This window comes from Mercenaria mercenaria, chromosome 10 (assembly GCF_021730395.1).
Source record: "Mercenaria mercenaria strain notata chromosome 10, MADL_Memer_1, whole genome shotgun sequence".
NCBI lineage: Eukaryota > Metazoa > Mollusca > Bivalvia > Venerida > Veneridae > Mercenaria > Mercenaria mercenaria.
Genome location: NC_069370.1, coordinates 60,533,962 through 60,559,612, shown reverse-complemented (window position 1 = coordinate 60,559,612; position 25,651 = coordinate 60,533,962). Strand labels below are relative to the sequence as shown.

Genomic DNA, 25,651 nt, shown 5'->3' with positions numbered 1-25,651 from the left:
TTTATTCCTATAGCATATTTACCGCCAAATGACTGGTAACTAATAAGTCAATGTCATATCATATGTCACTTGCACTTAAGGGCGGGGGTTCTAATCAATAATGAGACTTTGAAGCAATTTGACATATGGACCCATTGTTACCAGCGCGTTGATTGCTAGGTCACATGGTCGAAAAATCAACAAATGGGAGGTTCCTTAAGGTTATGTCAATTTGACAGGTGTCTGTTATTAGATTATCCTGTTGTTTTCCTGACATTTGTTACCTTTCAAAAATATTTTTATTTGTATATGACAGGAAATTTGCAAGTTAAACCATTTTTCAACAGAATTTGAAGACACTTTCAATGTACATTAAATTTAAATCCCCAATTAGTACACGTGACGTGAGAAACCACGTGGTATGTGGGCAGTATCGATGATCTGACGCCCGCCATTTTGACGAAGAGTGACAACGTCGCTGAAATAGGTAAGCTACCAATTACAGCCTTGGCTTTTTCAGATCGCGATGATTCGATTAACTGAGACGCAGCATTGTTGGAATGATTTACGTTCTTATCATTTCAAGAGATTCGGTTCCATGCCTGTTTTAGATTCGTTGTGTTTTCCTTTCAATTTGTAAATATGCACCATTTCACACATTGACCTACTTTCTAATGCGGGTGTGTAATTCGACTGTCTGCATACACCCGGGTGATAAAGTAGGTCATGCGACGGCAAAATGAAAGTGAAAGTAGGAGTTTTTCTGTATTAGTTCTTCGATTTACATTTAAAGTGGACTAAGAACAGTCACATCCTGTAAAAAAAAGATACATGTGCACCTGATGAAACAAAAAGTGTCAACAAATAATATCCATGCTGAGACCATGGACCCTACCCCTACAGTACAGTTAAACTGTAGTCTCTAGACTAATGGTAATTTAGATTTCTTTCATAGGCAACCCCATTCCCCACTTTGTTTATTGAATAGGTTATTTTGGTGACCATGCCTCTTAAAATCCCAGCAGAAAGCGCAACCTTTAAGCGCATGTTGCTGTCTTGACATTGGCCAGTATAATCTAATACAGCCCCAATTGTTTTTACCAATTAAGTTTATATGCATATTTTATAAGTACTTGTCAAATTTAAATGGTGTCTAACTTAATTAGCCTATACTTTACCATACCCAACTTGGAATTTCAAGTCAGACTGATTAACATTGATCAGTAAGTTTGCTCTTAAATATTGTAGGATATTATTTAGCAGCTTGTTTTGTACGTCAGATCCATGATCTATGTTTTAATGTTGGGAAAAAATTCATATACTAATGATTTCATTCTTACTTTTATGTTCTCTTGTTTCAGGTTTTTACCCTTTAACTACAGTACTGATATATTCTTGACAATTTCCCCCTCTTGTAACATCTTGTATTGATCACTGCTATCCCAGGTGAGTGACTCTAAGCTAAGTTACTCTCTTTATTTCAGAAAAGTAAAACAAATATTGAGACACCATGTAGAGAGTTAGAAGAAGTTAACAATGTCAGTGGTGACACATGTTATCCCACAGTCATTTTCTGATGGACAGATCATAAACATAGTCACGCCAGCTGTTGGTATTGCCCAACAAGATGGAGGAACGCAGAACAGGTAAACTCATTTGTTTTAATGTTGTTGTAAATAAATATTTTCAAATTGTTTAGGTACAGTAAGATGTATCTGTGCAGAAAGGTAAACATTTCATGGTAAAACTGTATTTCACATAACAGTAGAACTTTAAGAATTACTTTTTCGTTTGACTATTCAAAAAATAGTTAGAGTTACTGCACTCACCCACGCATCAGAATCTTAGTTGGAGTCGGTGTCAGCGCCCCTATTTCCATACCTACATTTTGCATTTTGACAAAGTTATGCACCATTTTTAACCTTTTTTTTGAAAGTTGCTATTTGTCGGTTAAGTTTTGTATGTAACCTGGTATTTCAGTTACACTTGTGGGAATGGTTTGGAACTTAATACACTTGTTGACGTTGATAATGTGGCAACTTTGTTTTTCACTTTAACAGGGTTATGCTTCTTTGTCCACTTTTCTTGGTTTGATCAGTTACCTCTTAAAACATCATAAAAGGGGAAGTTTCACAACTCAGAATTAATGCACAATTGTACTTGTTTTATGTGACATAATTATGTCTGTATTTTCATTATTTCAACTTTTCTATGACAAGGCTTCTGAATATTCGAGCATTGACATCCTCCAACAGCTCTTGTTTATTTCAAGAAGACCAACACTGTATTTTGTGAACATAAAATTTCCTGACTTATCGATAAGAAAAGTAAATTTGTTTGTTCTCTGGTAAAATTTTATTATGGTAAAACTATAGATGATATTAAGTAATTTACTTTGCTGACCCAGACAGAACCTTTACAGATTTTAATATGAAGAATTCTTTCAAAAATGTATTGAAATTTAAGTAGGGCCTCACAAGGAACACTGTTTTTCCTGTTCTTAAGGATTAATGTTTTTACATTTATATAAATGTAAAAGAGTCCTTTTACCTATCAGTGTAACTGAATTTTTGTGAAACATGTACAGTTGCTGTGGTGACCTTTTATAGAACTATTTGCCAGAAAACTGATTTTTATGCTGTTTAATCATTTTCAGTGTGTCTGCTCAACTTGTTGCTGGAGCATTTACAGCGACCCCAATTCAAACTGTCCAGGCATTACCAGTAGAACCAAATCTAGAAAAAGACAAACAAGCAATATATACGTAAGTTAATAATCAATATTCTCAGATGATGAACATAATATATCGTCTTAAAGGTCAGTTAGTAAAACAAAGTATTTTTACAATGAAGAGATAGTGACTTTAAAAATAAATATCACATTATTTTCGAAATCAAATTATATATTTTTGACAGCACATGCTACAGACAATGCTACAAACTACAAACTTTTGAAGTTTCATTGAAATATTATATGGATTTAATACTTTGATTTTAATTTAACGTTTGAGATTTTACACAGGGATTCTATGATAAAGTCCGAGTAAAATGTAATCATGTAATGTAACCCAAGTGAAATTAATATTATTCCGCAATGTTTCGGACATGTTAAAATTATGAATACTGTTAATACCCAGTACACCAGGGTGCCCTTTGACGTACAGTTGTTATAAGAGTCTTATGAAGAGGAAAGATGAAATAATTAATTGCAACTATATAACTGAACTCACTTTAATTCATAATAATCCCATGACCATAACAGTTTTTTATTTTTTTTATTTTTGCAGACATCCCTTGTTTCCATTGATGGCGCTAATGTTTGAGAGATGCGAACAGGCATCGTCTGCTTCTGACTTCCCATCACCAGAAGGAATTCTTGCAGACATGCAAGCTTTTATATTGCATCAGGAAAAAGAGAAGAAGAATCTCCTTTCTGGAGATGATGATCTAGATAATTTGGTAAGATTTAATTTTCTTGATCTGACATAGTAGGGAATGTTCCATCTGATAATTTCCCACCAGCCTGAGAAATTAAGCACCCCCACCAGTCCTTTAAGTTGTAATTGACAATCATATATCTGTTTGTCAGACTGTCATTGACCCACATAGTTTATTATAGACCTTTGTGATAGGAATTGGGTATAGAAGGCGACATACAATCTCCTTGAAGCAAACATTTTTGCCGGATAGAAAAAAAAACTATGTCCGACTCAAAGACAACAAGATTGGGCAGATGACCATGATGTGACGAACTAGTATATTAATGCATGCATCAAACAGAAATTTTGATGACTTTGTCCAGTTTACTGCAAGGTTGCTTTACTAAAGGTTTGAGGGCAATATTTTCTGAGTGGAGGGACTTGACTATTTAAAGAATAGGTAGAGCTATTGGACTCACCCATGCGTCTGCATCGGCATCCCAATTTGGTTAAGTTTTTGTATGTAAGGTGGTATCTCAGTAACCACTTGTGGGAATGGATTGAAACTTCACACAGTTGTCCATTTTTATGAGCTGATATGCATTGTACAGGTTCCATAACCCTGTGTTGCAATTTTACAATATTATGCCCCTTTTTGGACTTTAATATTCATTCAATTGACAAAGCTGTTGAATAGTTTAGCATTGCTGTCCTCCAACAGCTCTTGTTTTTTTAGGAAATCTGTATCTGCAGGGGGTGGAGTCTGCAGGGAATTGGGGGAGGATTTCTTGCTATACCAGAAAGGAGATATGTAGTCATCATACTGTTTGTGTGTACATTACTTTATCTGTTAGTCCCAAACAATTTCCATCTAAGCTGTAACAGTTTACACAAGTGACTGTGTAAGTGCAACATAACAAGATTCACGTCAAAATCTCAAGGTCACAGGTAAAACCTTATCCTTCACCCAATCCCACAGGTAAAGTTACAGAATGTTGTGCCCATGTGGTGTAATAAAAAGCTATGTCAGAAAATTTGATTTTGAGCATTGATGATTATTTTTGTATACTTTGATGGTCCAACTCGTACAAGTTTCAACTTTACACATTTTCTGGCAGAGTCTTCACTGGATAAAAAATCAGTACTTTTTCACTTGGATTCTTCTTTTTGTAACTTAAGTTGTAACCTTCAAGGAGAAGGTCATGCTGTTTTGTGTTGTCTTATGCCTTATTTACAGATTTGTGACAGGTATTCAGATCATGTAAGATTTGTATGTTTTTTTTTTCTACAGATGATTAAAGCAATACAAGTGTTAAGAATTCATCTTTTGGAATTAGAAAAAGTAAATGATTTATGCAAAGACTTTTGCCAAAGATACACTAACTGTTTAAAAGGCAAACTACAGAGTGAAAACCTGTTACGGACAGAATCTGACTATGACCAGTCTATGTTTGATGAGCCACCGAAAGAAGAAATGACGCAACCAGTCCAAACTGTAGTGTCATCTGCTCCTGGGGGCGGGGTTATACTTCAGCAGCCATTTCAGTCACCTGTGACAGCAATGCCTACATTAGGGCCAGGGCAGATAATGTCTGGTGGTACGATTTACCAAATGGTTCAAACACCACAAGGATTGGTTGCGCAACCAGTGCAGGTATGGTTTTGTATAATTTTTTTCTCCTCAATACACTGAGTCCATCATGGCTGTGTGGTTAAGGTAGCTGACTTTCAGTTGCTTGAACTTCACTGCTGTGGTTTGAAATGTAAAGGTAAAGGTAGGCTTTATTTAAAGTTGCATATAATAAAAATACAACACAAGCTACAAAGCTCTTATGCAACAAACTAGGTATCCAGTAACAGATACTTGCCTGCTTATTTTACCTCCTAGTACAACCCTTCAAATGTTGAGTGCCAAGCAAGGGAGCTACCAGTACCGTATTTCACATCTTTGGTATGACACGACTGAGGATCAACCCAAGACCTCCCGCACACAAAGTGGACACTACCACTGAGCTATTGAGGTGGCATAATATAATGCTTTATATATGCCAGCATTGATACCCACAAAAGTCAGAAGCTGCTGTACAGCCTAAACTGTCATTTTGTGATATGGCTGAAAAAGTAACAAAACAAACAATCCAGGTAGCAACTGAAATTTTAAAAGATGGTTTTAAAAGTTGAATTGACTGCTTCTAGATTTTTTTATGCCCCCAAAGGGAGGCATATAGTTTTTGAACCGTCTATCGGTCTGTCCACAATTTTCGTGTCCGGTCCATATCTTTGTCATCCATGGATGGATTTTCAAATAACTTGGCATGAATGTGTACCACAGTAAGATGACGTGTCACGCGCAAGACCCGGGTCCGTAGCTCAAAGGTCAAGGTCACACTTAGACGTTAAAGGTCATTTTTCATGATAGTGCATTGATGGGCGTGTCCGGTCCATATCTTTGTCATCCATGGATGGATTTTCAAGTAACTAGGCGTAAATGTGTGGTACAGTAAGACGACGTGTCACGCGCAAGACCCAGGTCCATAGCTCAAGTTCAAGGTCACACTTAGACGTAAAAGGTCATATTTCATGATAGTGCTTTGATGGGCGTGTCCGGTCCATATCTTTGTCATTCATGCATGGATTTTAAAATTATTGGGCATGAATGTGTACCATAGTAAGACGACGTGTCGCGTGCAAGACCCAGGTCCGTAGCTCAAGTCAAGGTCACACTTAGACGTTAAAGGTCATATTTCATGATAGTGCAATGATGGGCATGTCAGGTCCATATCTTTGTCATTCATGCATGGATTTTAAAATAACTACGCATGAATGTGTGGCACAGTAAGACGACGTGTCATGAGCAAGACCCAGGTCCGTAGGTCAAAGGTACTAAACTCTAACATCGGCCATAACTATTCATTCAAAGTGCCATCGGGGGCATGTGTCATCTTATGGAGACAGCTCTTGTTTCTTTATAAGTTTGTCAAATATCTGTTGTACTTTTCATGCTTTTTATGCCCATTTAGGGCATTTTTAGAATTTATTAGAATGAAAATAATTCTTTTGGCATTTCGACCCTTTTGGTGTATACAATATGGTGAGACTATTTTCTTGTGGTGGCACCCATGTCCAGTTTGAGAAATTTGTAGTTAGTAAGTCTTTAAATATTAGCATGATATTTTAATTTTATATTGTTAATTTAAACTTCGCAAGTGAAAATCCTATTATATGTATAATAAAGACCATTTTTTATCCCCTCAAATTTTATAATTGTTAAGTTCAAAAACCGGAAATTTTCCTCCTTATGTAGTCATATCATATTAGATACAGGGCTAGAGTAGCCGAGAGTAATTTAGATGTAATCCTACACAAGGAAGTAAACTAGGAACATTACCATGTGCATTTTGAGTTGTGGTCTATTGCTTTCTATTTACTCAGCAAGTTTGAAATACAATAAACATTATGGAGTTATTTTACTCCACATTCATGCTTTTGTAGTACAAGTAAAGCTTATTGTTACATAATTTCTGCATGACTGAGACTGTACAAATTGAAACAAGATATGAGGATGAATTTTGTTTAGCTCACCTGAACAAAAGTATGTGTATGTAAGGTTTATGTAATGTGAGGAGTTTACTGTTTACCTCCCTTTATTTCTTTCCACTTCAAAGGTCATCAAAGATGCTACATATGATAAATAGATTAATCTGTTCAGTACAAGTAGATCTCTAGATGCTTTTTATGAATTTGCTTGTTATATAATACAGTAACCCAGTATGAAAATTCACTAAGGGAGATAACAGTCTCTTTGACATGGACTTGAGGTGTACTTTTTATGCCAGCTGAGAAATTACCAATAATGGAGCTGTTTTCACTCATTAATAAATGTAAAAAAAAGAAACAAAAAGAAATGCAAAATTTCAGTTAAGAGAAACATTTTTTTACTATGTTTGAAATACTGTATGCCTTTACTTTGTGTGGCATAAGTTATTTAATATCAGTCTTTTTTTTTTTTTCGAACTTTTGTTTTGCAGATTTTTCCCATCTTTGTTTTTATCTAAATTAATCGAGACACAAACACTAGGCTATATGAGCTACTCCTCCAGTAGAATGTAAATGATTGTAGTGGGAGGATAGTGCTAGATACAGAAGACACTCCAGTTGCAGAACTTGTCTGGTTCTGTAGTGTGCCATTTGTAAAGCATCCATACACAAGGTTCTTATATATCTGAAAGAACATTAGTAGTTAAAATTGGAGAAGTTGGGATGGAACTCCTGACCACTGGTTATATAGTCCTGGCATTTCACCACTTGAACCTCTGCGTTGGCTCTAATTTCTCTTTCCTGTGCTAAAGTTAGGATAGTTGTAAAAGTAAAGTTTAGGAAGTTTAGGACACTAGTAGATAAAAAATGGTAAAAATAATAATTATGTCTTTTGATGCGACATTTTCAGTTGAATTTCCTATCATTTTAGATACAGTCTACACCAATAATACACGGTAGTACACCATTGTCTCAGATAGGGGTGACAGCACAAACTGCAGTATCTACATCCCCTTCATCATCAGGTAAGTATCTTTAGTTTGATAAACTAGTAAGTTATATATGGAAGCACACCATTGTTTCAGATAGGGGTGACAGCTCAAACTGTATTTGTCACATCCACTTAATAATCAGTCAGACGTTCAGATATTAAGAAGTAAGCTGTAGATTTTTAGCATACTATTGCCTCAGTTAGGGCCATTTTGGGGGTGAGAGCTCAGACTGCAGTCTGCACATCCCCAGCTTCATCTGACACATGTAGATGTCTAGATTTTGATTATTAGTACATGATTTGCATGAAAAATAAGAAATGATAATTACAAGTTTCTAGTTACAAATTGACAGTGACATACATTAGGCCAACACATTGTGTTTAATGTCTAAACATTTTATTGAATGTATGTAGCAGTATTTGGTTTACACCATGTGTTGTATCTAAAGGGTAAGATAGTTATTTATCTATTTTTTTGACACTATACTGAAAAGAGATTGACTGAATAAGTTTACAGATTCAGGGAGAGCCTATAGTGTCTGTCCGTCAACTTATAGTATAGCTGTATTAGAATGATTTTCAGGAATTTCTCAGATAGAGGTGATAGCCTAAACTGCTGTTTCCATTTACCATGCATCATTGGGTGAATATTTAGATATTGAGAAACCACTTATATATGGGAGGACTCCATTGTCTCAGATAGGGTGACATCTCAAGCTTAGTTTCCAAACTCACTTATCTTCAGGTAGATGTTTAGACATTGAAACACCAATTCAGTTGGCTTGTGTGAGGTCAGTGATTCTGCCCATGTGTTAGCCTGTGCCAGAAATGATACCCAGGGCCAGTGTCATCTAGGATCTTCCTCAACATTAAGAACCAGGAAATAACCACTTGACATGTATTGTTTCAGTGAGATTTTAAACCCAACAATTCAGGATTTTTATTTGATGTTGTGCCATGGTCCTCTGCTGCATCTAAAGTAAATATGAGCCGTGCCATGAGAAAACCAACATAGTGGCATTGCGACCAGCATTAATCCAGACCAGCCTGCTCATCCGCACAGTCTGGTCAGGATCCATGCTTTTTGCTAGGGCTGTCATCGATGGAAACAATATCGATGTATCAACGATATTTTTTTGTTGATCGATTATCGATTCCCATTTTCAAAAATCGATATTTTACAGAGAGAAAAAACTACCCAAATAAACATTCAGACCCTAAAAAACAACTAAAGTTCACAAAGTTGTAAATTTGGATAAATGCAAAAAAGGAGTGAAGGCAAAATAAAAATGAAAGATGTTATTAATTTTTATGTATTTCTTTTATTTCATAATACAAATACAACACAATCAAACAGAAATATGGAAAGTAGGCAATAAAACTTAAAATAGCATTTACAGGAAGGTGTATAGTATGCATATGAACAAATAGGTCGTTAATCTAACTTGATAATCAATATATCGATGTATCGTCGATATTTGTCTTCTGATATATCGGTATCGTCGATACGCCTAAGACCCAATCAATGACAGCCCTACTTTTTGCTAATGGTTTCTCTAATTACAATAGGCTTTGAAAGCGAACAGCATGGATCCTGACCAGACTGCGTGGATGCGCAGGCTGGTCTGGATCCATACTGGTCGCAGAGCCACTATGTTGGTTTTCCCATGGCACGGCTCATATATGATCATCTCGGCACAAAAAATGGTTAACTGTATAGATATAAAGCATTAGCCAGATTTTGCAATGAGGTGGTGAATCATCTTTATACTGGTATTATCATATCTCTGTTACATGACAATTTTTTTTCTTCAGTTGTGAACACTCTGAGCAATGTAAATAGTGGGTTTGACTCTGATGATGATGAAACTGGGAAAAAGAAGAATAAACGTGGAGTATTACCAAAGAGTGCAACACAGATAATGAAGTCATGGTTGTTTCAGCATATTGTGGTAGGTTATATACTATAATAAAGAATCCCGTGGCTGTGACTTGATTGTATTATTTGCTTCTACAAAAATTAAGTTACTTTCTGGACAGTAAAACTGAAAATTGCTATTAATTGTACATAATGTGGAGGTGTTCTTTGATTTGATATAACAATAACATCTGATAATGAACTTTTTTAATCCCCTGCCAAGTGGTGGGGGGTTATAGGAATGATCTCCTTCCGTCCGTCTGTCTGTAACACTTTCATGGTCCGCTCCATATCTCCTAAAGCCCTTGAAGGATTTTCTTGAAACTTGGGTAAAATGATCACCTCATCAAGACAATGTGCAGAACCCATGAGTCAGCCATGCCGACTCAAGGTCAAGGTCACAACTGAAGGTCAAAGGTTTGAGCCTTCCATTTCATGTCCGCTCTGTATCTCCTAAACTCCTTGAAGGAATTTTATAAAACTTGGGTCAAACGGTCCCCCCATCAAGGCGATTTGCAGAACTTATAAGTCAGCCATGCCGACTCAAGGTCAAGGTCACAACTGAAGGTCAAAGGTTTGAGCCTTCCATTTCATGTCCGCTCTGTATCTCCTAAACTCCTTGAAGGAATTTTATAAAACTTGGGTCAAATGAGCACCTCATCAAAAAGATGTGCAGAACTTGAGTCAGCCATGCCAGGTCAAGGTCAAGGTCACAACTTAGGGTCAAAGGTTTGAGCCTTCCATTTTGTGTCCACTCTGTATCTCCTTAACCCCTTGAAGGATTTTCATGAAACTTGGGTCAAATGATCACCTAATCAAGACAATGTGCAGAATTCATGAGTCAGCCATGTCAGTTCAAGGTCAAGGTCACAGCTAAAGGTCAAAGGTTTACTCTTTCACTATCCGTAGCAGTGGTGGGGGATTTAGCTGTCTTTTAGACTGCCTGGTTGATATTAAATTGAAGAGCTCAAAATTTTAAAAGATATGATGGTTACAGTGGTATGATTTCAGTGTCATGAGGCTACATGAGTAAAAGGCAGGATGTAGTGCTTTGCTGCTTCACTAATAATGAAATTGGGCATACTTTCTATAATCATAAAATGGTTTCACAGCACACACTATCTTGGTGAAATAAGACATTTTCACACTGATCAGAATGACTGGTCAAGTGTAGTTAACATAAGTTGTTAGAACTTTACTCAACAGAAATTTTTAAAAATGTATAGTTTTAACTGAACTAGTAACTTTACTGTAAAATAATTTTAATTTCATTGGCAATAATTTAATTACATGGGCATTAAAATTTTTGATTTTAGGCTCAAATGGCTATTTCATGGGAATATGAACTTGTGGATTTCAACTTTTGAGTTTATTTTTTCATCGGCATTTAGTTCCTCAAGAATATTAATGATTTCTATGCATACATCATCAATTATCAAAGTTAATATTTTTGGGATATTTCAGCATCCTTACCCAACAGAGGACGAGAAGAGGCAGATTGCTGCTCAAACCAATCTTACATTACTGCAAGTCAATAACTGGTAATACTACACTAGTTGGCTAAAAATAAACAAATTCTGATTGGCTGGAATACCTCTTGGCACAAAATACCCCATGCTGTTGAATGATTTTTACTGCATTGAAAAATTGCATAAAATTGTGATTTTGAAGGTCACAACAATGGTCAACCTTGCCAGTTGAAGATTATACCATCGATATGGAATCCTGTTTCCACCATCGACTTTTTGACCAGACAGATACGCGAAAACTTGAAATTAAGCATCTAATTTCAACTTTTCGCGCTAAGAATTAACTGCGAAAAGTTGAAAACTTGAAGTTTTTAACACGACAATTGTCGTGCAAATGTCAACTTCTCGATCTAGAATCAAGCGCGGAAAGTAGAAATTTAAAAGCCTTAACTTCAGCTTCTCGCGCAAAGATGTCTCGCGAAAAGTAGAAATCTTGAAGTTTCTGACCCGAGAATTGTCGTGCAAACATCAACATATCGACCTTTAGTCAAGCGCGAAATGTTGAAATTAAATGGCCTATCTTCAACTTTTCGACTAAGACTTTGGCTGATATTTTCGCGATGTTATCACTTAAATTTTGCCCTTTCGTTCTAGGACTAACCCTTACCCTAACCCTAAACCTAGAACGAAAAGTTGAAATTTAAGCGATAATATCGCGAAATTATCGGTCAAATAACTGGCACGATAAGTAGAAGTTTAAACTTACATTTATACTTTTTGCCCTACAAATTCAGTCGATAAGTTGACATTTGCACGACAGTTGTCGTGTTACAAACTTCAACTTTTCCACTTGGCACGAGAAGTTGAAATTAGCTCTCTTAATTTCTACTTTTTGCGCTTGATTCTAGGTCGAAAAGTTGATGTTTGCACAACAATTGTCGGGTCAAAAACTTCAAGATTTCGACTTATAAGTTATAATTTATAGCACGAAAAGTTGAATTTAGATGCTTAATTTCAAGTTTTTGCGTATCTGTCTAGTCGAAAAGTCGATGGCGGAAACAGGATTCCGTACATCAAACATTATAAAAAATTCTGTTATTGCACTTTGTCTGAAAAAAGCACACTGTACCTGGATATTAAGCTATATATATTGCTCAGTTGGAAAATTCATAATTGTATGTTTTTCTCTTCGTAACATTTGAGATGCGATTAGGCAATTTTAATTATGTAAGGGTAGAGCTGTAGATCAAAAAGATTTTTCGAACAAAAGTGAGAGGTTAACTTCCAAGTAGAATAGATAGGCCAACTTGACTTGCTTAATAAGTTGTATTTATAGAAATACTTAGAAACAGAAATGAAGCAGAAATATGTAAGTAAAACTCAGCTTGAGGTTGGTTGGAGATAAGCAAACATAAAGATGTAAAAGTATGGCTTCGACCACATGTTGCTCAAGCTTGCGCAGGGGCTTGAACCTCAAACTGACTTTACAAACTTCTCATTAAATTAGTAAATATTTCCTGTATAAATGTTTTACTTCTACTTCTGACCTTGTAGAAATATTTTAACACTTAACACTTTGAATCCTTGTATGATTTTGATGTTTCCTTTCTTCTCTAGGTTTATTAATGCTCGTCGAAGGATATTACAGCCTATGCTAGATGCTGGTAACCCAGAACAAGCCAAAGCTAAGAAGGCAAAACCACAAAGTAAACCACCACAAAGGTTCTGGCCATTTTCCGGAAACAATTCTCAGAGTTCAACTGCTGCCACAGGACTGACAACTGAAACCGTGACCACCTCACCTCCGTCCACAACAAATTTGTCCACTCTAGCATCTATAAATCAAACCATAGTTATACCCCCTGGGGCATGTAAGTTGTTTCTTGAAATTTGATGTGTTAATTGTGGGCTTTATAATTTTGGCTTGTTTTAGCTCACCTGAACACTGTAAAGGTTGAGCTATTGGTATAGGTGGATGGTCCAGCATCCTTCATCTGTTGTCCTGCATCAGAATTTTATTTGAACAGCTTTTTCTTTGTTGGAAGTTGATGAAACTTTGACAGGGTATTCTTTAGATGGTCCTCAACCAAACTTGTTTAAACAATTCCAATCCATGCAGAATTGTAGTTGCCTTTGCAACCAAAAGAAAAATCACACGGGGTGTTGAATTTTTCATGTGAGGAAGCCATCCAGCTGGCTTAAACCCTCAACAGACGGTAGGTTTTTGTTGTACAACACCAATTAAATTTAAGATGTACAGCCAAATATTATCGTGTGTACGATGCTTTTCCTTGATTCCGTAATTCTTAAGTCTTGACTTACAGATTAGGACATGTTCTATTTCATAAGTTTTGCCTTACGGTACGTTGACAAGCAACAGATGGTAAATAATTAGTTGATAAGAGGCAAGTGAATGAAATTCCAGAAACAATTGCCCAAAAAATAAACACAAATCTGAATACAAAATTGCTTCCACTGCATAATGGAAAAAGGATGACACTGAAAAGTTAAATGATTTGAACCGCACAATGAGAAAACCAACATAGAGCGTTTCCGACCAGCAACTGCGCAGTCTGGTCCATGCTGTTTGCTAGCGGTTTCTCTAATTGCAATAGGCTTTGAAGGCAAACATCATTGATCCTGACCAGACTGCGCGAAAGCACGGGCTGGTCTAGATCCATGCTGGTCGCAAAGCCACTATGTTGGTTTTCTCATGGCATGGCTCATTTGTGTCATGTGTAATCAAATTCATGGGACATAAAAAGGTGAACGTTATTTTTTATTATTAATGGTTACATTCTTTTCAGTACCTGATGCACCATGTTTACTAGGTAAATCTCTGTGATTTATATGGGAGTGGAATACTGTCTGTATGTGAAAAATGTACAATTTTAAAATTGTACATCTTTGAGATAATTAGCGTTGTACAACTAGAACCTACCGTCTGTTGAGGGCTTTACAGAAGGCGGTGGTTATACCCAGGTGCCCGCCCATGATGAAATAATGCATGGAGGGGCACCTGGTTTTCTTCCTCCACCATTAAAGCTGGAGTGTCGCCATATGACCTATAATTGTGTCGGTGCAACCTTAAACCTAACAAAACAAGCAAAAAAAAACAAACAATCTTCTGCAAAACCCAAAGGCACAGATCTGAGATATTTTGTATGTAGCATTGTCTAGTAGTCCTCCAAAAAAGCTTTATTAACCAGAGTTGTTGCCCTTCAATTATTTTAGTATCTATAAATGCCCACATTACATAGTAACTGTTCCATGGTGCTTATGTACATAACTTGTGTATATCTGGGAATTAAATATCTTTCAAAATATAGTCCCCTCATTCACAAAACAACTTTTTGGCTTTTTGGCAGGAGATATAAATTCACTGAATATGCTTGTTATGTTTTGGGGGAGACAGGCGCTTTTCTACAAAAGCATCTTCTAGTTACCATAGAAATAGCTGTTTTGGCCAAACTCACAAAATTTTATGCCAACTAAATGCAACGATTTAACAGTATCTTGCCTACAGTGTGACTGTCTTTTTAATGAAGCAAAGTCATAGTGTATTAAAGTTACATGACCAAGATTTTTCACTTGAATCAACACCTCAAATAAAATTAAATTCCTTGAAATTTAATTGTTACAAAGGTAAAATAACAAGGTATGAATGCCAGTGGTGTCTTTCACTTTGGTTATAATAATGGTGGTAACAGAATTTTAAAATGAATGAGGCATATCGTAATTTTTCAAACTGTTGCACAGCACTTTAATTACTTCAATAAAAAATTGCAAATTCTCATTTCAGTTTTAACAACAGATGGTCAGATTGTAAGTTTACAAGGAGCCAACATGGCGGCCATGTTGAATCATGTGAAGCAGACATCACCTTCACCACCACCTGAAGACAATGTTGTTACCAAGCAAGTCATGCCAAGTGATACAAACAATAATAGTCATAATACAGATAGTGAATCAAACAATGAAAATGAAGAATTAACGTGATAGTTATTTCTTATTCGACCAAATTGTACGATAGTATACTGTTTCACAGTTAATAGTGAATACAAAAGGAAAACAGAATTTAGGCAATTGTTCTATTTATTTCTGCTTCTACAAAACTGCATGGTAGTAAACCGTTTCACCGTTGATAGTAAATAGAACAGTGAAAATGTACAATTAACAAGATTGCTTTACATATTTCTGCTTTCAAAATTGATAGAAACAATGAAAACATAGAATATTAACATGATAGTCATTTAAAATTATTTAATTTTTTAGTACCAGTATTTAAATCCTTCTACTGTTATGTTTTTAGTGAATCATACAATGAAAATGAAAAATAGTGATAGTTATTTAACAATCTCCTGTATAGAGTTGTCATTTTTTCAGTTCCACTTCAAAACATTCATTGCTGTTGACATCTATGCCTCTGGTCTATAGCTATAATTAATGGCATTATTATAACTAATGCTGTATTGTTTAGGTTTATCGTAGAATAACCAGAGTTTGGAGTTCTCATTTGTATGAACTATCTGCGAAGGCTGAAGGCCCGAGTGGTATATTACTATGCATAATAACAACAAACGAGGGTTATTCTATGATAAACCTTATTTAGATACTTATTATTTCGATTCTAACACAACTTCAAATAACGTTAGACGAGAATCAGCAGAGTATTTTCATCAAACATAAAATTACAACTTCGTGCTATGCCACAGCATTTAGTCAAAACATGGTGCGTGTGCAGCATAGTTTAAGGTCGGTTTATTGCAGAATAACCTGAGATAGATTTTGCTCTACAAGTATGTAGGTTATTAGCTGGTCATGTTAGAATTGGGAATAATGGCCATTGTTATTTGAAATATTTCCAAAATGAGAAAGTAAGAAACCGGTTTCAGCGCAAGTACATAACACAATGCCAAAGTGATATCTACAAAATTGTTATTGTTTTACTTTCTCAAACGTTTGTTACCTTATATAACTTTAGCATGTGAAGCAATAATTTTCTATTATGTAATTCCATGTTTGTTACTTTGGAGTGGGTTATCATGATGGTTTATTTATTGAACAATATTATGGCAAAAAGATTAATCACTATTTACTAATTGCAAAATTTTTTTGTCGCAAGTAATACTACAATTATGATAAGTTTTAAATGGTTAAATATAATAATCCATTTTGTTACATATGCTAAGATGACTTGTTGGTTAACAACATATGTTTAAATGTCTTGGCCTAGGTTTATTGAATCAACAATTGTTTAAATTGTTTTTAATGTGCCTTATCTTTGTGTAAATGTTTTACCTTGTCTGTGATTGACAGTTGCACTTGTTATCATCTGCATTAAGTGTGGCCAGGCTTTCACTTACATTTACATATGTGGCCCAGGTTTCTCATATATTTCATTTGTCTTGACCAAGCTTTCTCAGTCGTTGGTATTAGGTATGGCCCAGCTTTAATTTACATTTGCATCAGGTTTGGCCTGGCTTTCGCTTATGTTTGAATTTGTCTTGGCCCAGCTTTCACTTACATTTGAATTGTTTTCACTCATATTGTTACTGTATATGTTTTTGTGATAAGGAATGTCTAATTTGTGTGCATTTTTCATCTGAGTGACTCTGCTATGACAGGAAGTTTAATCAGGGTAATAGATAGAACATACAAGAGATTTATGTTTTTGTTATTATGACATAGACTTGATGCCATATCCTAACCAGGAATTGTTTTTTCTTCCATCTTATTGGACATTGAAACTTGAAACCGTTTTATTTTATTAAATGCCGATTTTTACAAAAATAAAATATTCAGTGGTGTTTTAGAAACACATGAAAAAAAAATCACATATAAAAATGAAAACATTTTTAAAGATGTAAGAAATAGATGTGCATAAAAATTATCGTTAATAAACTATTAATTAAGTATTAAACTAAAGATACCCAGGCGTCATAAAACTAAGAAGATAAGATTAATAAAATATTAAGATATAGTAAGACAGCTGTTTTGTAAGTAAGTAATACGTTAAAAGTTAATTATAGTGACCTGTCCATAGGTTATTACAAACATCTGTACTTTTGTATTAAAAATTCAACATTCTTTCATGCCATTGAAATTTACCAGTCAAAATATGAAGGTAAGCCAATTTAAAGGAAAATGCACAATTGTTTGAGATTTTATATGTTTGTGTATGTACACTTGTATTTAATAAGAAATTTTAGCAGTAGGCCCCATGTTTCACTACAATTTGATAAGTGAAAACACTTCTTAAGTTAGAATTGTTTTAAACCAATAATTTGTCCTTTAGTTATCAAACTTTGGATGCTGAAAATAAAACAGTGATTTGCTTTGTTTATAATACATTTGATGAGTTTTAACTGGGGTTTCTGTTGTTCTTAACCTTAAGCCTGCTTGCCACATGTGATTTTGCCGTTCATGCAGGCTGATCATGATCTGCACTGTTCGCTATTCAGTCAGTAAATATTCAGTAAATACCCCTTTGAAGAATAAAATGGTACTGCCCAAATTGAATGATAGCAGGGTGAAGGTTAAAGCAACATTTATGCCAAGTTTCACTGCAATCTGACAAAGCACAAAGAATTTTTAGCATGTCAAATCTGAACTAAAAATGTAGAAAATTGACACTGCAGTCTGATGATTTATATATGTTGCTCTGATACTGAAAGAATGTGTTGCCAATATACATTTTAATCTGTTCTCCTGTCATTTGTTACCTCACACCTTTTCATATATTAACTTATGATATTAACTGATAATGAAAACTGCAACTTTGATTTTTTTTACTTTTATAAATTTTGTTTTGCATATATATTTTCCTCTTTCTGCATGATTATACAATAATTAAATGGATTGACATTAGCAAACCTTTTTGAGGCCCAAAATTTAATGTGTAAGCATTCATCACCTAGTAATACCAATATATTTGTTTTCATTGATATGGACAGCAAACAAATTGTACTGACAAATAAATTACAGTACTTGCATTTTTAGCTCACCTGAGCAATGCTCAGGTGAGTTTTTCTGATCGCTCGATGTCCGGCGTCCGTCGTCCGTCGTCTGGCGTCTGTCGTCTGTCGTCTGTCGTCCGTCGTCTGTCAACATTTAGCTTGTGTATGCGATAGAGGCTGTATTTTTCAATTAATCTTCATGAATCTTGGTCAGAATGATAACCTTGATAAAATCTAGGCCGAGTTCGAAAATGGGTCATCTCGGATCAAAAACTAGGTCACTAGGTCAAATCAAAGAAAAACCTTGTGTATGCGATAGAGGCTGTATTTTTCAATCAATCTTCATGAATATTGGTCAGAATGATAACCTTGATGAAATCTAGGCCGAGTTCGAAAATGGGTCATCTTGGGTCAAAAACTAGGTCACTAGGTCAAATCAAAGAAAAACCTTGTGTATGCGATAGAGGCTGTATTTTTCAATTGATCTTCATGAATATTGGTCGGAATGATTGCCTTGATGAAATCTAGGCCGAGTTCGAAAATGGGTCATCTTGGGTCAAAAACTAGGTCACTAGGTCAAATAAAAAAAAAACCTTATGTATGTGATAGAGGCTGTAGTTTTCAATTATTCTTCATGAATATTGGTCAGAATGATAACCTTGATGAAATCTAGGCCTAGTTCGAAAATGGGTCATCTCGGGTCAAAAACTAGGTCACTAGGTCAAATCAAAGAAAAACCTTGTGTATGCGATAGAGGCTGTATTTTTCAATTGATCTTCATGAATATTGGTCAGAATGATTGCCTTGATGAAATCTAGGTCGAGTTCGAAATTGGGTCATCGCGGGTCAAAAACTAGGTCACTAGGTCAAATCAAAGAAAAACCTTGTGTATGCGATAGAGGCTGTATTTTTCAATTGATCTTCATGAATTTTGGTCAGAATGATTACCTTGATGAAATCTAGGCCGAGTTCGAAAATGGGTCATCTCGGGTCAAAAACTAGGTCACTAGGTCAAATCAAAGAAAAACCTTGTGTATGCGATAGAGGCTGTATTTTTCAACTGATCTTCATGAAATTTAGCCAGAATGATAACCTTGATGAAATCTAGGCCGAGTTCGAAAATGGGTCATCTGGGGTCAAAAACTAGGTCACTAGGTCAAATCGAAGAAAAACATTGTGTATGCAAGAGGATGTAGTTTTCAATTGATCTTCATGAAATTTAGTCTGAGTGATTGCCCTGATGAACTCTAGGTCGAGTTTGAATATGGGTTATCTGAGGTCAAAAACTAGGTCACTAGGTCAAATTAAAGAAAAATCTTGTGTATGCGATAGAGACTGTTTTTTTCAATTGATTTTTATGAAATTTGGTCAGGATGATTGCCTTAATGAAATCTAGGTCGAATTTGAATATGGGTCATCTGAGTTAAAAAACTAGGTCACTTGGTCAAATCAAAGAAAAAACTTGTGTATGTGATAGAGGCTGTATTTTTCAAATGATCTTCATGAATTTTGGTCAGAATGATTGCCTTGATAAAATCTAGGTCGAGTTTGAACATGGGTCATCTAGGGTCAAAAACTATGTCATATCTAAGAAAATGCTTGTTTTATCGCAAGAGACCAATTTTTTGGTCCAATCTTAATGAAAAATCGGTCAGAATATTTGTTTCCATGAAATCACTAGGTCAAACATGTTTTACACTGTTATGGTGTGTTTCTTAGGTGAGCGACCTAGGGCCATCTTGGCCCTCTTGTTTTTATTTCTTTGTAAAAAAATTGGCCTGAATTATTTACTTTAAAGTCTGCATAGCTGTAATTCTGAGCACTTTCCATGCTTTTGTACTGACAAACCATTTGAAAAATAAAGGTGTACCTGTATTTGTATAGATTATACACATAGATGTTGAATGGCTGTCATTAGTTGTTAATGTCAATCAACCTTCTTTATTCACTTATGTAACAAAGGTAAATGGACAGTTTCTAACCAATTTTAATTTGACTGCTGGTATTTGAAGTATTGGTACAGTAGAGCTGTTGCACTCACTCATTCATCTGCATCAGATTTTATTAAATTTTTATATGTAAGCTGGTATCTCAATAACCGCTATTTGGAATAGATTGAAATTTCACATACCTGCTGACTGTGGTGATCTGCAATGCATTGCTCAGGTTTTATAACTGTTTTTGCAATTTACAAAGTTATTTCTCTTTTTCAACTAAGTAATTTAATTTGAATAGTTGTGCAGCCCTCTAACAGCTTCTGTGGGAATTAGAATTGTCTTCTTTGTTAAAATAAATGGGCCTATGCAGAGGAATGGTGCAGGTTAAATATTATTTGTTCTGATAATTATGTACTATTAACTTACATTTTTAAACAGTAAAAATGAAGATTTACTCATGTTTTGTTGTTGATATTGTCATGGTCTGTTCTTCTGATACAGTGACACCCATGTTGCATATGTGTTTCTTTAGGTGAAACTTTACACAAAGTTTTCTGATTAGTTAAAAAAAAAGGCATGGCCACCAGGGTGCATATATGTATATAGTGGAAGCTTTCAAAATTTTCTTCTATTTAACTGTTGGCCTGATTTTGAAATAATTTCACACAACATTGTTATAATTTAATGGTCCTTGTGTGATTGTCTTCCACCATGGGTTCAGGATGTTATTTGCTTAAGCACAGATTACGCCATTTCTTTGTAAATGAAATGGATAAGCAGAGATTTTAACTCGGAAGCAGACAATCATAATCCTTGATTTAGATGATTATGGTGTTAGTGTTGATTTCTTCGAGTTTATAGATAATATATATGGACCTCATGATGTACAGATTTGCAAACAATTCTAATGCTAAGATAAGCCAGTATAATTTTTATGCCCCACTTCAAAGAAGGAGGGATATATTGTTTTGCAGATGTCGGTCGGTTGGAATGTAGACCAAACCGTTTCTGGATGATAACTCAAGAACGTTTGGGCCTAGGATCATGAAAGTTGATAGGGAGGTTGGTCATCACCAGCAGATGACCCCTATTGATTTTGAGGTCTGTATGTGAAAGGTCAAGGTCACAGTGACCCTGAATAGTAAAATGGTTTCTGGATGATAACTCAAGAACACTTGGGCCTAGAATCATGAAAGTTGATAGGGAGGTTATTCATGACCAGAAGATGACCCCAATTGATTTTGAGGTCAGTATGTTAAAGGTCAAGGTCACTGTGACCCTGAACAGTTGAACGGTTTCCGGATGATAACTCAAGAACACTTAGGCCTAGGGTCACGAAAATTGATAGGGAGGTTGGTCGTGACCAGCAGATGACCCCTATTGATTTTGAGGTCAGTATGTCAAAGGTCAAGGTCACAGTGACTAGGAACAGTAAAATGGTTTCCGGGCAATAACTCAAAAACGCTTGGGGCCTAGTGTCAGAAAAATTGATAGTTAGGTTGGCCGTGACCAGCAGATGACCCCTATTGATTTTGAGGTCATTAGGTCAAAGGTCGAGGTCACATTGGCCAGGAACAGTTAAACGGTTTCTGATCTTCTTATCCAAAACCATAGGGCCTAGGGCTCTGATATTTGGTATGTAGCAAAATCTAGTGGTCATCTACCAAGATTGTTCAGATTATTTCCCTTGGGTCAAATATGGCCCCACCCCGGGGGTCACATTGTTTATATAGACATATAGGAAAAAACTTTGAAAATCTTCTTGTCCAAACCACAAAGACTATGGCTTTGATATTTTGTAATGTAGCATCATCTAGTGGTTCTCTACCAAGTTTGTTCAAATTATCCCTCTATGGTCAAATATGGCCCCACCCTAGGGGTCACATGGTCATATAGACTTATATAGGGAAAAACTTAGAATCTTCATGTCCATAACTTACATCATTCAGATTTGGACCACATGTATAGTTTTGAGTGGCAAGATGAACCTTGACATGAGTTTCCTTGATCTTGTCTATTTTGTGTCCCCAGTACGGAGGCGGTTGACGCCTCCTCATTTAACTGGGGTAAAGACAATAACTGGTTTGTTCCGCCAATTTGTTTAGTACCCAGAGCTTTAAATCATTTAATACATTGTAAATGAAATTTTCTTCATGAATTCCTTCTCAAAATGTCCAAAATGTCCAGCGGTTATGATTCTGATGAAATTTTATGGCAGGCATTAGATCTATGTAATAAATATGAAGACAAAGTTTTTCCTGACACAGAATATATACAAGTAAAGAAATTGTTATTGTACCCCCCGACAACAAAGTTGTAAGGGGGGGTATACTGGTTTCAGGTTGTCTGTCTGTCTGTCTGTCCGTCTGTCCGTAGACGCAATCTTGTGCGCACCATCTCTCCTTATCCCCTTGACAGAATTTAATGAAACTTCACACAAGTGATCAGTACCAACAGTAGTTGTGCATGGGGCATGTTAGGTTCTTTTAGAAAAAAAATTTGCAGAGTTATGGGACTTTGTTTTTTTTTTGTTACTATACTGTATATATAGACACAATCTTGTGCGCACCATCTCTCCTCATCCCCTTGACACAATTTAATGAAACTTCACACAAGTGATCAGTAACAACAGTAGTTGTGCATGGGGCATGTTAGGTTCTTTCAGAAAAAAAATTTGCAGAGTTATGGGACTTTGTTTTTTTGTTACTATACTATATACATAGACACAATCTTGTGTGCACCATCTCTCCTCATCCCCTTGACACAATTTAATGAAACTTCACACAAGTGATCAGTAACAACAGTAGTTGTGCATGGGGCATGTTATGTTCTTTCAGCAACAAAAATTGCAGAGTTATTGGACTTTGTTTCTTGTTAACATACTATGTACATACAGTCTGCATATGCAATCTTGTGTGTGCCTAATCTACCAAACCCTTGCACACAATTTAATGAAACTTCACACAAGTGATCAGTACCAACAGTAGTTGTGCATGGTGCATGTTACATTCTTTTAGATAAATATTCTGCATTGTTATGGGACTTTGTTTTTTGTTACTATACTGTATACATACGGTCTATATACATACAGTCCACATAATTATGCAATCTTGTGTGCGTCAAATTGCAGTGTATTGTGTCAGTGCATGCGGGGGGTACATTCATCACCTTTAGTGATAGCTCTAGTTTTTAGAAAATTACGTTAAAGATAATCAGTGGGGCTCGGGCATATCAACATCATCATAACAATAATCTCTTTAATCATCCTTCTTCATCATTTATCAACACAATTATTTTTATACCCCCACCAAACATGTTTGAGGGGGGTATATAGGAGTCAGTTTTGTCGCGTTTGTCGCGTCCCGTCCCGTCCCGTCCCGTCGCATCCCGAAATCTATTATCTCAGTTATTACCAAATGGATTTGATTCAAACTTAAAATACATGTTCCACCTTATCACCCACATCATGTGACACAAGGTGCATAACTCTTGACACCAAGTTTTCATGAATTATGTCCCCTTTTACTTAGAATTTAAGGTTAATTTTGTTGTATTTTCACTATATCTCAGTTATTACTAAATGGATTTGATTCAAACTTAAAATAGATGTTCCACCTCATCACCCACATCATGTGACATAAGGTGCATAACTCTGACACAATTTTTTTTATGAATTATGCCCCTTTTTACTTAGAATTTAAGGTTGATTTTGATGTATTTTCACTTTATCTCAGTTACTACTGAATGGATTTGATTCAAACTTAAAATAGATGTTCCACCTCATCACCCACATCATGTGCCCACATCATGTGACACAAGGTGCATAACTCTGACACCAAGCTTTCATGAATTATGTCCCCTTTTACTTAGAATTTAAGGCTAATTTTGTTGTATTTTCACTATATCTCAGTTATTACTACATGGATTTGATTCAAACTTAAAATAGTTGTTCCACCTCATCACCCAGATGATGTGACATAAGGTGCTTAACTCTGAAATAAATTTTTTATGAATTATGTCCCCTTTTACTTTAAATTTAAGGTTGATTGTGATGTATTTTCACTATATCTCAATTATTACAAAATGGATTTGATTCAAACTTAAAATAGATGTTCCACCTCATCACCCACATCATGTGACACAAGGTGCATAACTCTGACACCAATTTTTCATGAATTATGCCCCTTTTTACTTAGAATTTAAGGTTAATTTTGATGTATTTTCACTATATCTCAATTACTACTGAATGGATTTGATTCAGACTTAAAATAGATGTTCCACCTCATCACCCACATCATGTGACACAAGGTGCATAACTCTGACACTATTTTTCTTGAATTGTGTCCCCTTTTACCTAGAATTTAATGTTAATTTTGATGTATTTTCACTATATCTCATTCTGATTGGCTTAGAGCCAAAGGGAAGTAACCTTTTTTAACCTTTGTACTGAGTTTCTTCCCCTTAAATTCCAGGAATTAGTCTATTTTTAGAAATCCTATTTTTAGATTTTCAATCTTTTTTATTATAAGTCCTATGTAAAAAGTAAAAACATTTTTCCGTGGTAACATGGGTCGGTAAGACACTTCTTTGTATTCACTTTTAGTGTATCTCTAATATTAGAGATTTAATATATTTACTAGTATTACTATACTAGTATTATACTAGTATTACTTATATGTGGAAGCCCAGGATGAAGTACTCCAAAGTATTTTTAAGATTCCTTATGGTTGCCATTCTTCTGTGACAAGACCGTATGGTGGGGGTATGAGTCACTCCTGTGACAGTTCTAGTCATCATCATCATCATCACCGTCATACTAGTGTATCGTTTATTCGTAGAACTTACGGCATGATAATTGTTCTCGTGCTTTAGTTTATATAGGTGTTGGAAGTGGTAATAGTGTACATGTAAGGCCGGGAAGGTATGTTACCCCATCAAAAATTATGTCTCGTGCTTTAGTTTATATAGCTGTAGGAAGTGGTAATAGTGTACATGTAAGGCCGGGAAGTTATGTTACCCCATCAAAAATTATGCAGGATAATAGTCGCCTGCCTACCAAAACAGTACTTCAATATTGGTAGACAATATGAAACCTCAGAAAAGTAAACGTTAGTTTCATTTTTGTAGTTTTTAGCTCAACTATTCGAAGAATAAGTAGAGCTATCCTACTCACCACGGCGTTGGCGTCACACCTTGGTTAAGTTTTTCGTACCAGTCCACATTTTGACAAAGTCTTTTGAGATAAAGCTTTGAAACTTTCAACACTTGTTTACCATCACCATGGCCAGTTATAGGCAAGAGTACATAACTCCATCAGGGATTTTGGCTGAATTATGGCCCCTTTTGACTTAGAAATCATGGTTAAGTTTTTTGTACCAGTTCATATTTTGACAAAGTCTTTTGAGATAAAGCTTTGAAACTTTCAACACTTGTTTACCATCAC

General features: G+C 35.5%; 1 protein-coding gene across 2 annotated transcripts; it reads left to right on the top strand.

The window, feature by feature from the left end:
* Positions 1–363: 363 nt before the first annotated feature.
* Positions 364–20,662, top strand: LOC123561421 (homeobox protein PKNOX1-like). 2 transcript variants are annotated; one of them, XM_045353786.2, is made up of 10 exons: positions 364–466; positions 1,464–1,625; positions 2,636–2,743; positions 3,266–3,437; positions 4,689–5,051; positions 7,866–7,959; positions 9,741–9,877; positions 11,308–11,384; positions 12,930–13,183; positions 15,115–20,662. In XM_045353786.2, the coding sequence occupies exons 2-10, from the start codon at positions 1,516–1,518 to the stop codon at positions 15,309–15,311; spliced, it is 1,512 nt and encodes a 503-aa protein (XP_045209721.1). In that variant the 5' UTR covers positions 364–466; positions 1,464–1,515; the 3' UTR covers positions 15,312–20,662. The 2 variants fall into 2 exon arrangements, with proteins under 2 accessions (XP_045209721.1, XP_045209722.1); XM_045353787.2 differs by lacking the exon at positions 364–466 and adding an exon at positions 514–912.
* Positions 20,663–25,651: the final 4,989 nt, after the last annotated feature.